This window comes from Mus pahari, chromosome 18, assembly GCF_900095145.1.
Source record: "Mus pahari chromosome 18, PAHARI_EIJ_v1.1, whole genome shotgun sequence".
In the NCBI taxonomy this organism is placed as follows: Eukaryota; Metazoa; Chordata; class Mammalia; order Rodentia; family Muridae; genus Mus; species Mus pahari.
The window spans coordinates 25,411,982-25,425,198 of record NC_034607.1 but is presented as its reverse complement, the minus strand read 5'-3'; the positions used below and the strand labels follow the sequence as shown (position 1 = coordinate 25,425,198).

Sequence of the window (13,217 nt, the reverse complement as noted above, 5' to 3'; positions counted from 1 at the left end):
CAACAATAAAATATGGGCTTTGATCAGACACCCTGTCAGGGCCCCATTTTTCCTTTGCAGCCCTGTTCCTTTTTTCAGGATTTCCCGCGCTCTGGTTAGGATCCACAGTGGCTCTGCAGGCAGAGCACTACAGGAAGGCATGAATATTCTTGAGGAAATGAAGACTTGGTTTCTTTATAAATTAGAAGCAAAGATATTAGCAATGATTCAAATTCAGAAATAGTAATACAAAATAGCTAAACATAGTAAAATGAATGCAAAGGAAGAAAATAAATGTTAATGAAGAAACATGGTAAGACATCAAATGGAAACAAACATGAATATCAGAAAATATTAATATAGAGTCACAAAATGGAGAGAGGACGCAGAAGCAGGAAGTGTCCTATAGGAGAATCACAGCACATTCTGCTGGGGAGAAACTGGGTGCATAGAAGAAAATCAAAGAGAAGTTGTTGGTAGGGCTTGAGAGATGGAGATACTGGAGTGCTTGACTTGCAGGCATGAGGACCTGAGCCTGATTCCTAGAATACATACACAATTCTGTGTATGACAGTGTATGCCTGAAACCCCAGCTTAATTGGAGAGCTCCAGGTTCTGTGTGAGACCCTACCTCAAATATAAAGTGGTGAGTAACTACATAAGATATCCAATATTAGCCTCTATATGCACATATTATTTCAAATACAAGAATATTCATGAACAGGAACACATGCAATATTACTGGAAGTTTGGGGGAATCTCTTTTGGTCAACAAATGATACCAGGGAAATAAAGATCTTCACTTTCATTTCTTAGCTTCCTTAATAGAATAATTCAAGAATAGACTTAATTGAAAGCTTGAAAAGAATTTTATTAGAATTTAAAAGAAACTTCACAATGCAGTCAAAGCTGGAAATCTTAGTAGCTGCACAGAGGAGGAGGGAGAAAATAAATAATAATTTAAAAGTTTGAGTTAACAAAACATAGAAATTAGCTAGAGGTGGCAGGTAGCCACATGATGAGAAGCAGAGTTTCACAGAAACAATAAGAAAGCTGGAAAAGCATTGTAGGCTTTGATCAACATCTAATAGAGAAAGACAGATGAGAAGAAAGAGGGAAAGTTTATTAGTCAGAACACAAAACTTCCCACTCACCCAGAAAACCCTTCAGGCACCTTAATAGAATTATAGAGGTTGTAGAGGTTCTAGGAAGGAGAACATTACCTAAATAATGTAACAGTTCCTTCTTTTATCTCTTTAGCATAGCTTAAGAACCTGCATTCCTGGTGTCCCATGGCCAGATGATCAACCAGGCCACCTATGTTAACTCTTGACAAGACAATGGTCTATCTTCAGCAAAAAAGTAGATTGCATTTGTATGTATACAAAGATACTTTGGAGATAGCAAAATTTGTCTATATTAAAAGCAGAAACCCATAAATCCTGCATTGCTGTTGAAGGGTGGTGATGCATCAGAGCTCTTCAGGAAAAAGTGTAACCCAAACAAGGCAGATGTGTAGTGTGGTCAGGCAGAGCAAACTGATCCATGTTTTCATATCTCAGGTAAATGGGTCTGAGTACAGTTCTGGCAGAAAATTTATTACCTAAGGTACAACTTCAAACGTCCTTGTGATGTTCTCTCTCATTAGAGATAATAGTAGTACTAATGGTAGTAATAGTAGTAACGGTTTTATTGAGTCCTCAGTGTTTCAAGTACCAGTATCAGAGCTATAGAGTTTTGCAGCTTCAACATTTATATTCTTGCTGTAAAGCTATGGAAACAAATATGAAACCAAGTTGTGTGTGTGTGTGTGTGTGTGTGTGTGTGTGTGTGTGTGTGTGTGTGTGCTCATGTTAATATGTCAGAGATTAACATCAGGTATCTTCCACTATTAATCTCCTTACTGCTGCCTGCCCCCTTTTAAAATCTGATGTGGACAAGTCATAGGGTAGATGTGAGATCAGAGGAATTCTGGGTGGACTTTTACGTCTCCTATATTGTAGGGGTTGAGGATTTAAGTCAGATTGTTAGACTTGTTGGTGAATATCTTAACCCTCTGACCTTCTCAACTTATGAATCTTGGTTTTTGAAACTGAACATGAAGTCCACCAATTTGGCTAGACTGGTTGGCCAGGGATCCCCAGAGAAGCACTTGTCTCTGCCTCCCAAACACTGGGACTACAAGTTCAAGCACTATGCCAGACTCTAGGTTTTGAGTGCTAGGAATTAGAACTCAATTGCTCATGTTAACGTGTCAGGCTTTTACCAGCTGAACCATCTTCTTTGTTTCTCAGTACATATTTCTAAGGCCTTAAAATGTTTCAATTCTTAGCATGTCTATTATTATCATTACACAACTCTGTATAAATATACAAGAATGTGCACAACAATAATTAATTTCAAAAGAGGCCATGAATTTGAAAAAGGGCGAAGAAGCTAAATGCGATGGTTTACAGGGAGGAAAGGGACAAGAAAAATGATGTAATTATAATCTCAAGAAATAAACAAAATAATTTTTAAAATGCTTCAATGCTACATCTCTTCTTCCTTGTGGTTTTCTGTGTAATAGAGGATTTATGCCATGATTGTAATCAGTTATAGGTCTACATGCTTTGCCTATGAACACAAAGAAGATCCAATTAATTCTGTTTCTGAGTTAATGTTTGTGAAGTTATTAAATAAATGTTCTTGAAGCATTCTATTTAGAAGACACATATTTAATTAAGTTCATCAAACCCCAGAGTGTACTAGATTTGAGACTTTGGTCTTATGTCAACAAAGAAAAGAAGTGTTAAAATGAATGAGAATCTCAAAAACCGTTTAAAAACGTTCAAGGAATCACATTGAAATGAGCAGGTGTTTTTTATTATTATTATTTCTGAGGCCACAAATAGATTTCAAAAGGTATGGCGAAATGTCAGTTTGTGATATTAGACCACAAACAAGGAGTCAGAAGGTGCTTCAGTCTCCTGGCCTACAGTGCATCAAAGGCATTGTGCCAGCCAGGCGACTCCTGATGAATTGGAAAATAGCAATATTGGTACCTACTTTCAGCTTCAAGTCTACCCAAACTTACTTTTCTATACTTCATTGTCTTCCTTGACTCCAGTTATAAAATTCAATCTGTAGCAACACTCTCTCTCTCTATATATATATATGGCCTATACTATAGACTACATACATACTACAAATGGAGAGCCTTATATGTGAAGTATCTGTTACCTAGGACATCCTGAAATTCAACAATGCAGCAAGTCAGTCTATGAAACACATAGTTAGCAGTCTTAATTATGTGTTGTGGCTAAAACTTAAATATGAAAATATAGGAAATACATATGCATTTATTTGTCCATATCTAAATGAAGTCCAGCCAATTGGAAACACAAAAGCAAGTGAACCTATCTTGATGCTGGGCTGAGATGAATGTCAGTGGCATGACTTCAGTGACAGTGTTCCTTGGACTATATTTATTAGCGGCCCCCATGCTTGCCACTATCCTTGAAAACCATGATTGCAAAGGTGATGATCTATGACATCAGACTAAATATACTGCTCTAAAACTTGCCTCACAAGACATTCAGTTTATACTGGAGTGAGGGCTCAGGCATTGAGAGCATGAGTTGCTCTGCAGAGGCCCTGGGATTGGTTCCTAGCACCCACAATGCACAGCTTCCAATGATCTCTATCACCAGTGTCAGAGCATCTGGCACTCTTCTAGCCTCTGTGGGTATTTTTGTACTTATTAGGGTAGCAGCGTCCACTACTCAAAATAAACACCAGCTGATTCCAGATGTCAGAATGTTGTCTCATTCTTTTGTCATCTTAACTTTTGTGTTTCCAGGAACTGTACTTTACTGAGAAGCAGCAATAAGAAACCCTGTCCATCAAGATCCCGTTACACCACATGCCTTGATAGACCTGAGTCTGGCTAATCATTTTGCTATTTCATGCATTTCTATAAGGGACCTTTGCAGGATGACAGCTCTGAGTTCCACATCATGATGGCTGATAAAGATGGGACCTCTCAGAAACAGACATGGTCACAAAGGGAAACAGTATATATATCACTAAAACAAGCCACTTGAGTACTGTTTGGGGGATGATAGTATTTATGTAAAAACAAATAAAGCAAACAAAATAAATAAAGAACAACAGCAAAAACAGACTCAAGTACTTAGGTGATAGCTCAGTCAGGAAAATGTTTGCCTTGCAATCACGGATACGTGAGTCCTATCCCCTAATCCCACAGACTAAGTGAGGAATGGCAGCATCCATTTGGAATCTTAGAATCTGGAATTGGGAGAGGTAGAAATGTGAAAGTCCCTGGAAATCCTTGGCCCAGCAGCCTTGCCAGATCACTGAGCGTTCTTACACCAAAAATCAAGGTGAGCAACACCTGAAGAAGGATAGACCAGACTGCTCTCTGACTCCACAGGTTCTTATATACACATGTAAGAGATCATACATAACTCTCTTATACATACCACTCTAAATGAGACAAAGAAAAATATGCACCCAGAAAAGCTGTCCCCTGGCAACAGGTTGTCCAAGGTCAGGACATTCCTTTGGAAAGTGGCTATATACCACCCACATCTTCACCTGAGTAACAAAACTCGTTCTTCCAGGATGTCTCCTATTAGCTAAGACATGAAACTTAAAAAAATAAAAATTAAAAAGAGAACATTAGCACATTATTTTCTTCCCAAATGTTTGCTTTCTACAGAAGAGGGCCTGGACTTTTTTCCCTCTAAGATTGTTTTTCTCTTGTTGTAGATGTTACACAAACCAGAGTTATGAGTCACTGTTGCCATACCTCCCATTGCTGCTTTACCATATGATGTGGAGAACATAATGTTATTGAAGCAGTTTGCTTTGCTTTATCTACTGGATCCCATTTGTTATGAGGTCTACACATGCTAGGGATTCTACACATGGCAAGCACGGCTCCTCCTTCATGTCAGATACATAAGCAAGGCCACTGAGAGGAGAATGAGGAGAGACATCAAGAGCAACTATGGCTCTTTTTGAAGAGTGAGGCCAAAAATCCAGATGTGATAGTGCATGGTTGTAATCTTAGTGTGAGCAGGCAGATGTAAGAAGATCCTTGGGACTTGCTAGCAGGTAGACCAGCCAAATGATTCACCCCTCTCTTGAAAAACTGGTTTGACCTCTGACTTCCAGACACTCTCAGATTTTTATGCTTACACACCTTCACACATATGTTCATCTCCCTACATGCAAGCACAAATCTTTATAAAAGAGGTCTGACTGGATGCACGGGTAGTTCCAATAACTTAGGAGGCTGAGACGGGAGAATTACTTAAGCTGGGTTGCTAGTTTTGAGCCTTGAAAACAGGAAGGGTTTACTTCTTAAAATGAAAAATACAAATTTAAGATGGGGACTGAGCATTATGCAGGAATATTTTTAACTACACTATGACTTAAGATGGACTGTTCTATAGCTAATTGAAGACTTGATATTTGCACATGTCATAATTCAAAAATCAAGCATCAAGGTGAATAAAAATTACATAATCTTGTTTTCTAATTTAATGCAAAATCATGGGGATAAGATAGCCTTATATGTAGATATAATTGTCATCTAAATATCCGTTTTAAGATTACACAGGGAGGGATAGAAATGTACCTTAGTTTGTGGCGTACTTGGCTCACATGCGCACACCCATGGGTTCTATTCCCAGAACTGCTTAAAGTAGCATTATGTTAAATTCCTGTAAAGTCAGCACTGGAGATAGAGGAAGAGGATCGGAAGTTCAATGGCATCTTTAGCAATATAGCAAGTTTGAGGGTAGCCTGAGGCTACATGTGACCCTGTCTTAAAAATTAAAACAAAATTCACAGGAAGTCTTTGCAGAAGTTCAGGCCACGGGGCACAAAAATAAGAAAGAGAAGACTGTCCAGAGTTAGGAAAGAAGAATGGGGGAAAATGCTAGCCTTCATGGAGCTGAAGATGTAAATCTAGCAGTTACATTACCATTGGTACAATGGTCACCTTATGAAATCTACCTCACTGTTTTTATAATGCCAACTATTAATTCCATAGTTTTTTTTTTATTTATACCAGACCAAGTTTAGGATAATACAGGACTACCCACTCTCTACAGCTTTATTAAATTTTAAGTTTGCAAAGAAATACAGGGAAGAACAGGGTCATTCTCTGAACAAATATATTAATCATCATGAAACTACCAAAAATCCTCAAATTATATACAAAAAGGCCAAAAATTGCCTTATAGCTAGGGCTATAGTTTGAGGTATCTGTACTTTCTTTCTTTCTTTCTTTCTTTCTTTTTTTTTTTTTTTTTTTTTTTTTTTTTGGTTTTGCAAGAAAGGGTTTCTCTGGGTAGCCCTGGCTGTCCTGGAACTCACTTTGTAGACCAGGCTGGCCTTCAACTCAGAAATCCGCCTGTCTCTGCCTCCCAAGTGCTGGGATTAAAGGCGTGCGCCACCACTCCCGGCTGTATCTGTACTTTCTATTCAAGCATGAATACTTGAAATTGAACACTTAGCACCCACGTAAAAACTTAACATCCCTTTTTATTATGTAGTTTCATAAACTTTGTGAGGAGAGGAGACAAATGGCTTTCTGGTCAGAAGCCTAGCTCCAGGTTCAGTGTCTCCAAGATACAAAGTAGAAACTGATAGATTGGACACATAATGTCATCCTCTGACCAATCCATGTGAGTATGTATGTGCATGCCTACTCACAGAGCTACACATACATCACATATACACACATATACACAAGAAACAAAATAAAACAAACATTTTAAAAGTCAGAACATAAAAGCAAACAATCAAGAAGGTCAGAGAGAAAACTTCTGTTATCTTCATTCAGAGAAGTAGCTGCTCCTATCTTGTCTCAATTCTGCCTAAACTGGCCTTGATCTCAGCTCACTGATACTCACCAGCCAGAATCATGTAATTCCTGTCATCTGAGAGGAAATGGCATCTCACTAATACAGAATGCATGGATGCTGAGGACAGCTCCATCATCACCATAAAACGTGCAGATCAGGTCTAGAGATGAAATGGCAAAGCTCTCTCAGGGATCTCACAACCACGGTGTCATCATCAGCATGCAGTGAAGAAGTTGAGCAAGGATCACGACACAAATAGAAATCTGCCAACACAAGTCAGGAGTACTCATTCCACATAGTTCTAGTTTTCCCCTCCGCCAATCTATTCAATCAGAAGCAAATGGACATTGTCTTTGGTTTTGTTCATTCTCTGTTTCATAGATAAATTCTTTAGCTATAGCTCAATAGCAATGAAGTTAAGAACAGAGGTCATGGGATATAGAGTAAAATAGAAAATTAATTAAGTTTTGTAGCTCTTGTTTTCAATTGTTTTGTTTGAGTCAGTGTCTCACTATGTTGCTCAAGCTATACTCAATATCCTCCATACTAATCCTCTTGATGTCTGAGACAGTAGCCCTCTAGTTCCATATACCTGACTCAACTAGGGGAGCTTTGTACAAAAGTCCTGGAATTGGAATTGCTGACTAAGAGTTCATGTAAATATTTGAACATGTGTGTATATATAATTTTTCATGGATGTGGGTATAGATTTTTGTAAATGCACGTGCAATGTATGGATGCAGAAGTGTGTGTGCATGGACATATGGAGGCCAGAGGTCAATCTCAAGGAGTCATTGCTCAGATATCATACTCCCAGGATCCCAAGATCATTTCTCTCATTGTCCTGGGTTCATCAATTCAACCTAAACTGGCTGGTCACTGAGCTAAAGGGGTCAACCTGTTTATATTTACCAAGCTTGAGATTCCATGAGGACATTAATACATCACTATGTACATAGTACATGGGTTCTGGGCAACAAACTTGGATCTTATGCTGGAAAGCAAGCACTGTACTTTGGGGGCTATCTCACTAGCCTAGTTATGAGTTGTATAAACTTGTTTTTTGAATATTATTTTAAGTTCTAGTTGTTTTATAAAAGGATACTAAGAAATAATTCCAAACTTATACACTCACATAAGTTCGTCACACAGTGTTAGATCACACTCAGCTCCTACCTTTTTTTATTCCTTGTCCATGTTTCATTTTACCCAGCATGAACTGAGCAACTATTGCTTGAAAATGTTCCAGCCTAGAATATAGATGGCGAGTTTCTAGTCACTTGGATATGAAACTAGTGTTCAGTAAGTGTTTGCAGTAGTAGGTATCCAGCAAACTGTAAGTATCCTTCCACTATCACATGCATGAGCCCATGTATGATCCAACCAGTAATAATATCACCCTTTAGTAATGATAAAGGAGAAGCCAGACCTTCTATCCTCAAACAAATAAACATATAAACACAAACGATGTGACAGAATAAACAGGAGCAGTTCCTGAGACGTTCTCAGAGGGCATCCTATCTACACAGGATTAGTCTCTGTCATTATAGTTAGTGAGGCTCAAGTAAACACAGGAGTTTCAGATATAGCGCAAATCAATGTATTTTGCATTTATGTATCATAAAGAATTTGTCTTTGTCATCCCAAATGGATTCACAAACTCCTAGATTTTAATCTACAAAGAAGACACTTTACAATGCAAAATGTTTGTCTGTCAGCTCTGCAAGTCCCATGATATTTGATTAAGTGTTTAAAAAATGTGCCCCGAGTACATTTTTAGGATGGGTAAGAATTTATATTACTAGGGTGCCTCAATACATATGACACAGGAAATTTATGACCAGAGTAAATGCTAAAATTAAAACACAGCAAACCTGGAACTTCAGGGTACCTTTCACTACTTGGAGAGTTCTAGGCCAGGGAAAGATCCTACCTCAAAAAGCAAAGTAGACAACACCTGTGGAATATCACCCGAAGCTGTCTTCTGATCTTCATGCAGATACTTGCACATACACACATGTTTACACACTCAAACACATACAGACACGTAAACTTGGAGCCTATGTCACATAGTTAAGCACAGACCATAGGAGAATTAGAGACTGTCAAACAAGATGTTGAGGGGCATGCAGTAGTTTCAGGTCTAACTTCTGCCAAGCACACGGGACATACACTAACAAGCCTGTCAAAAGTGTGTGAACTATGTAGTGGTCAATGTCTCCTGTCCATCTTTCAAAGGGCTATTAAAATCTTTCTTCCCATCCCCCTTATGGTGGCTGTCCTTAGTTGTCAACTTGACCATACCTGGAATTAACTTAAACCCCACGAGGGTTTGTTTTTGTTATTTTTTCTTAGTTTGAAGTAGTAACATCTACTTTTATTCAGGATTTTTGAGTTAGGAAGTTATTTCTTTAATTCAGATCTTTTGATCTGAGGAAATACACAGCACTAGGATCCTATTCTTCCCATAGCTACTCTGCACGGATGCTAACCACTTCTTTCAGGGACAGATCTAAGATCTTTATCCAAACAAGCAGAAGGCCTTGTGGTTTTCTTGGTGCCCAAGAATCTTCACCTTCTTTTGGGTTTCCAGACTGTTGATTTATTTTCTTTTGTATCAGAAATCAAACATAGAATTCCTACTAAGATGTGGCTTCAAAGTACTGAGCATTCCTATAAGTCTGCATGAATTTCCATTTTGACTTTCAAAAACACATGCAGTCTAATCATCCAAGACTTGGGACCTCATGTAGATCAGACTGGCCTTGAACTCATAATCAAGACAGGGATGACTTTGAACCTCCTGCCTCTACCTCTGAGAACTAGGATTAATGGTATGTTTTTCATTGAATGAGTTACATCCTCAGCTCTTGGAATAATTTTAAGTGAAATTTAAATCACAAAGAAATTTCACTACCTCCTTTAATAAGTGTTTCATCCCTATCCCCTTGTCTATAAAAATGCCACAGCTGAGCCCTCTCCCCAGCTCTCCACGGAGCTCTTAATGGGATTGTTTTATGTTGCCATGCTAGAAAATTGAAAATTAAAGAGCTTTGATTTCTTAGTTGAGGAATCACTAGGGAAATCCATGTGCTTCCTTTTACTCTTTATGTTCCAATTAGAGGATTGCACCATTTTTAAGCAAGAAGAAACATGAGAAGAGACTCTTACAGAGACATTATTTCAAATTTTCCTTTTTTCCTTTTTTTCTGCTTGGCTTTTATTCCCACCTCACAATGATTTCCATCTATGATTAAAAGAAAAACTAAAATGATCTTTACTGATAAAAAAGAAGAAAACCAAAGTGGTTCAGAGAATTCTGGAAAATAAAAAGTTTCTAGTGACTGACATCCTGGCTGCCACTGCCTCCACTGGCTTAAAATTTACCATAGGTCACACAGTTAAACCAGCTACCCTCAGGCCTCTACTGGCTCCTAAGAAATCTTCATCCACATTTTATAAATCTTTGTAAAAACAGATTCCTACTTCGTGTGTGTGTGTGTGTGTGTGTGTGTGTGTGTGTGTGTGTGTATTATGTATGTATATATGTGTGTGTACAGGTTATGAAACCAGGAAGGATACCATAAGAGGGAGAAAGAAAGATAATGAGGAAAAGAGGTAGATGAGGACAAAAGGAAACATGTAACATGAAATTGGGATAAAGGTTGTGAGGAGAGCATGCAAGAGCACAAGAGGAGTCAAGGGGATGGAGAAGAAGACACAAAAGGAGAATCAACCAAAACAAATCTAAAATGCCACAATGAACCCAATTATACACTGGTTTCCTCACTGTGACCTAATTCAGTAAATAAGCAATTTAAGACATGAAAGGGGAAGTGGGCTCACAGTAGGATGGTACAGTTCATCCTGGTGAGGAAGTCCTGGTAGCTTGAGCATGCAGCAGCCAGATCCTTTTTTTCTACAGTCAGGAAGCAAAAGAGAAGAGGGCCAAGGCCCAGGTTGCTATCTACTTTACTATTCTGTCACAGACGTCATCATAGGGTTCATTAGATGGGTCTTTCCATCTCCTTTAACTCAGACTAGACATTATGACAGAGACATAAATTTTGATTAGATTCTGTCAATTTGACAAGAAATGTTATGTATCAGCATATATGCAAATAAAAACATAAGTGCACAAATCTTTGAAAATCAGACATGTCCTCTGGATACAGTGATATGTTTCTTATGTTTTCCCAGGCTTCACAAACACATCCTGTGTAGACTTTCTTCTCATACAGGATACCCTATACCTATACTGTTCTGAAATATGCCATGTTATCTATAAGACTACAATCACACACAACACATATTCACACACAAAATTGTGTATTGTACAACATGTCAGACAACAATGGACTTCACATGATAATAGTTAAATAAAAACATAATGCAGATAAAATAATTAAATCACAATTCTACCTTAATTTGGGGGCTAGGATCTCAAACCCAGAGCCTACAGATGCAGTTAGTTAGCCCTCTAACCAGCTTGGTCCTGGAGTTCTCAGTCTCTACTTTCTATGACTGAAATCCCAAGCTAGCTGCTATGTCCTTCCTCCTATGGACTTCTTGCTTGTATAGCAAACACCTTTACTTCAAGATAACCACAAGATCCCACCCTGGTTTATTTTTCCAGAGATGTTCAATGTTTTGGTATAGAAATATCTACCATTGTGTTAGTTTCCAACAGTTTCTGTAGAGTAAATGTTGCAGAGTTTTGTAACCTAGACATAACCATGCCTACATGCAACATGCATCCTAATTAAGTTACGAACTGCTTCCACACATTTGTAAGTGAAAATATCACATTGTTATGATAAAATTGGCATCTTGAGTCTATATCACTTAGATAGATACTGTAGATGACTCTGCCTTCTACGTTTGTGTAAGGCCACTCTATAGAATCCATGCTGCAATCAAATGGCCTGAGAAGACAGTGTTCAAATGGCATCCTCCTAATAAAACAGCTCATGGATGTAGAATAAAACTATAATTGTATCCACATGTCCACAAAGGTACACTTCTGGAGATTCAGATCCAACACATACATGTGGAGGTGAGAGCAGGACACACACACCATACACACAAACACGCACAAAACAAAAGGAGAGAGACAGACAGACAGAGAGTCAGACAAACACACACACACACACACACACACACACACACACAGAGAGAGAGAGAGAGAGAGAGAGAGAGAGAGAGAGAGAGTACTTCTTTTAATACCTTGATCAAATGCTAGCACTAGGCATAGTAGAAACTGCGACAAGAAGATATGATTTTCCACAGAGTTCTAAAATCACATGCTCAGTATCACTCTTAAATGATTTCTGTTTTCTCAAGGAAAAATTTCACATCGGCCAAAATTTCAGTAGATGACAACTAATTTTTTTGATTCCGCGAGCAAGGCACTATTAGTAGGAGTGAAATTTCCCTGAGGCTTGTGGATGATAATTTGACAATATGTAACAAACAAGTATATAACCTTTCATCTACTAAGCACTTCTCTGGGAATTATTATACCTGTAGATATAATTTCAAGTGTATAAAACAACATAGGTCCAAGTGCTCAAGATTATTCATTTTGATTCCAAAATAGTACCTCTGTGAAAAGCCCAACAAATAGGATTTCATAAAGTGAACTATGATACAAACATGCAATTAAATTTTTGGCAGTCGATAAATGAATAAAATATATGCTGCTCTCAAAAAAAGAAGCTGTTGGTTAGATAAAAGAGATTAGTAAAATACAAAATACAAAATGGCATGTGTGATTCAAACATGTGTGTGTCTCTATGTACTTAAGAGGACTATATAGACAGAAGACAGGGATAGAACTGGGGGCCTTCACATGACTTGCCACATGCTTTTATTTAGTTAGCTCCAAACTGTAATATGTACATTGAAAAAAGTACAGAGAAGATGTATAGAGGGTCAGCTATCTGCTGAGTCGGGGTGGGCTAATCACTTCAGTTTAAGAGTTTAAGAACAGACTTGAAAACACAAAACTGTGTCCAAAAGGAGTAAATGCGTTCCAAACATTCTGATGAACAGCTGTTTAGAAAAACAAAGCAAACTCAAACAGGAACAAGCCGAGGTTTCAGATCAGTGGCAGACCAACTTTGTAGCACATATAAAACCCTAATGTACCCTTTAAAAATAATCAAATGTTAATATGTGTAGAAATTGATAATTCTGTGGAACTCATATATAATGGATTTTTTTATTTACCTAGCTACTGATAGATATTTTTAGTTCTTTAGAAATTCGGGGCATTATTAATTAATCTTCAGCAAATTTTATGGGCAGTGGCTTCTATGAACACTAGTTTTTTCTTTTTTCTTTTTCTTTTCTTTT

At 37.9% G+C, this 13,217-nt stretch overlaps 1 protein-coding gene across 2 annotated transcripts in view; it reads right to left on the bottom strand.

Annotated features, from left to right (window-relative positions):
• The window catches only part of LOC110335694 (contactin-associated protein like 5-3), a 514,066-nt gene that overhangs the window by 220,292 nt on the left and 280,557 nt on the right, over positions 1-13,217 (bottom strand). Inside the window, exons 12-14 of one of the 2 annotated variants that reach the window (XM_021217999.1) lie at positions 6,577-6,582; positions 5,189-5,206; positions 5,107-5,137 (exon numbers count right to left, since the gene is read on the bottom strand). In XM_021217999.1, the coding sequence (XP_021073658.1) occupies positions 5,107-5,137; positions 5,189-5,206; positions 6,577-6,582 (55 nt within the window). Of the gene's footprint in view, positions 1-5,106; positions 5,138-5,188; positions 5,207-6,576; positions 6,583-10,783; positions 10,831-13,217 lie in introns of both variants that reach the window. The other variant, XM_029531381.1, reaches the window with a different exon arrangement.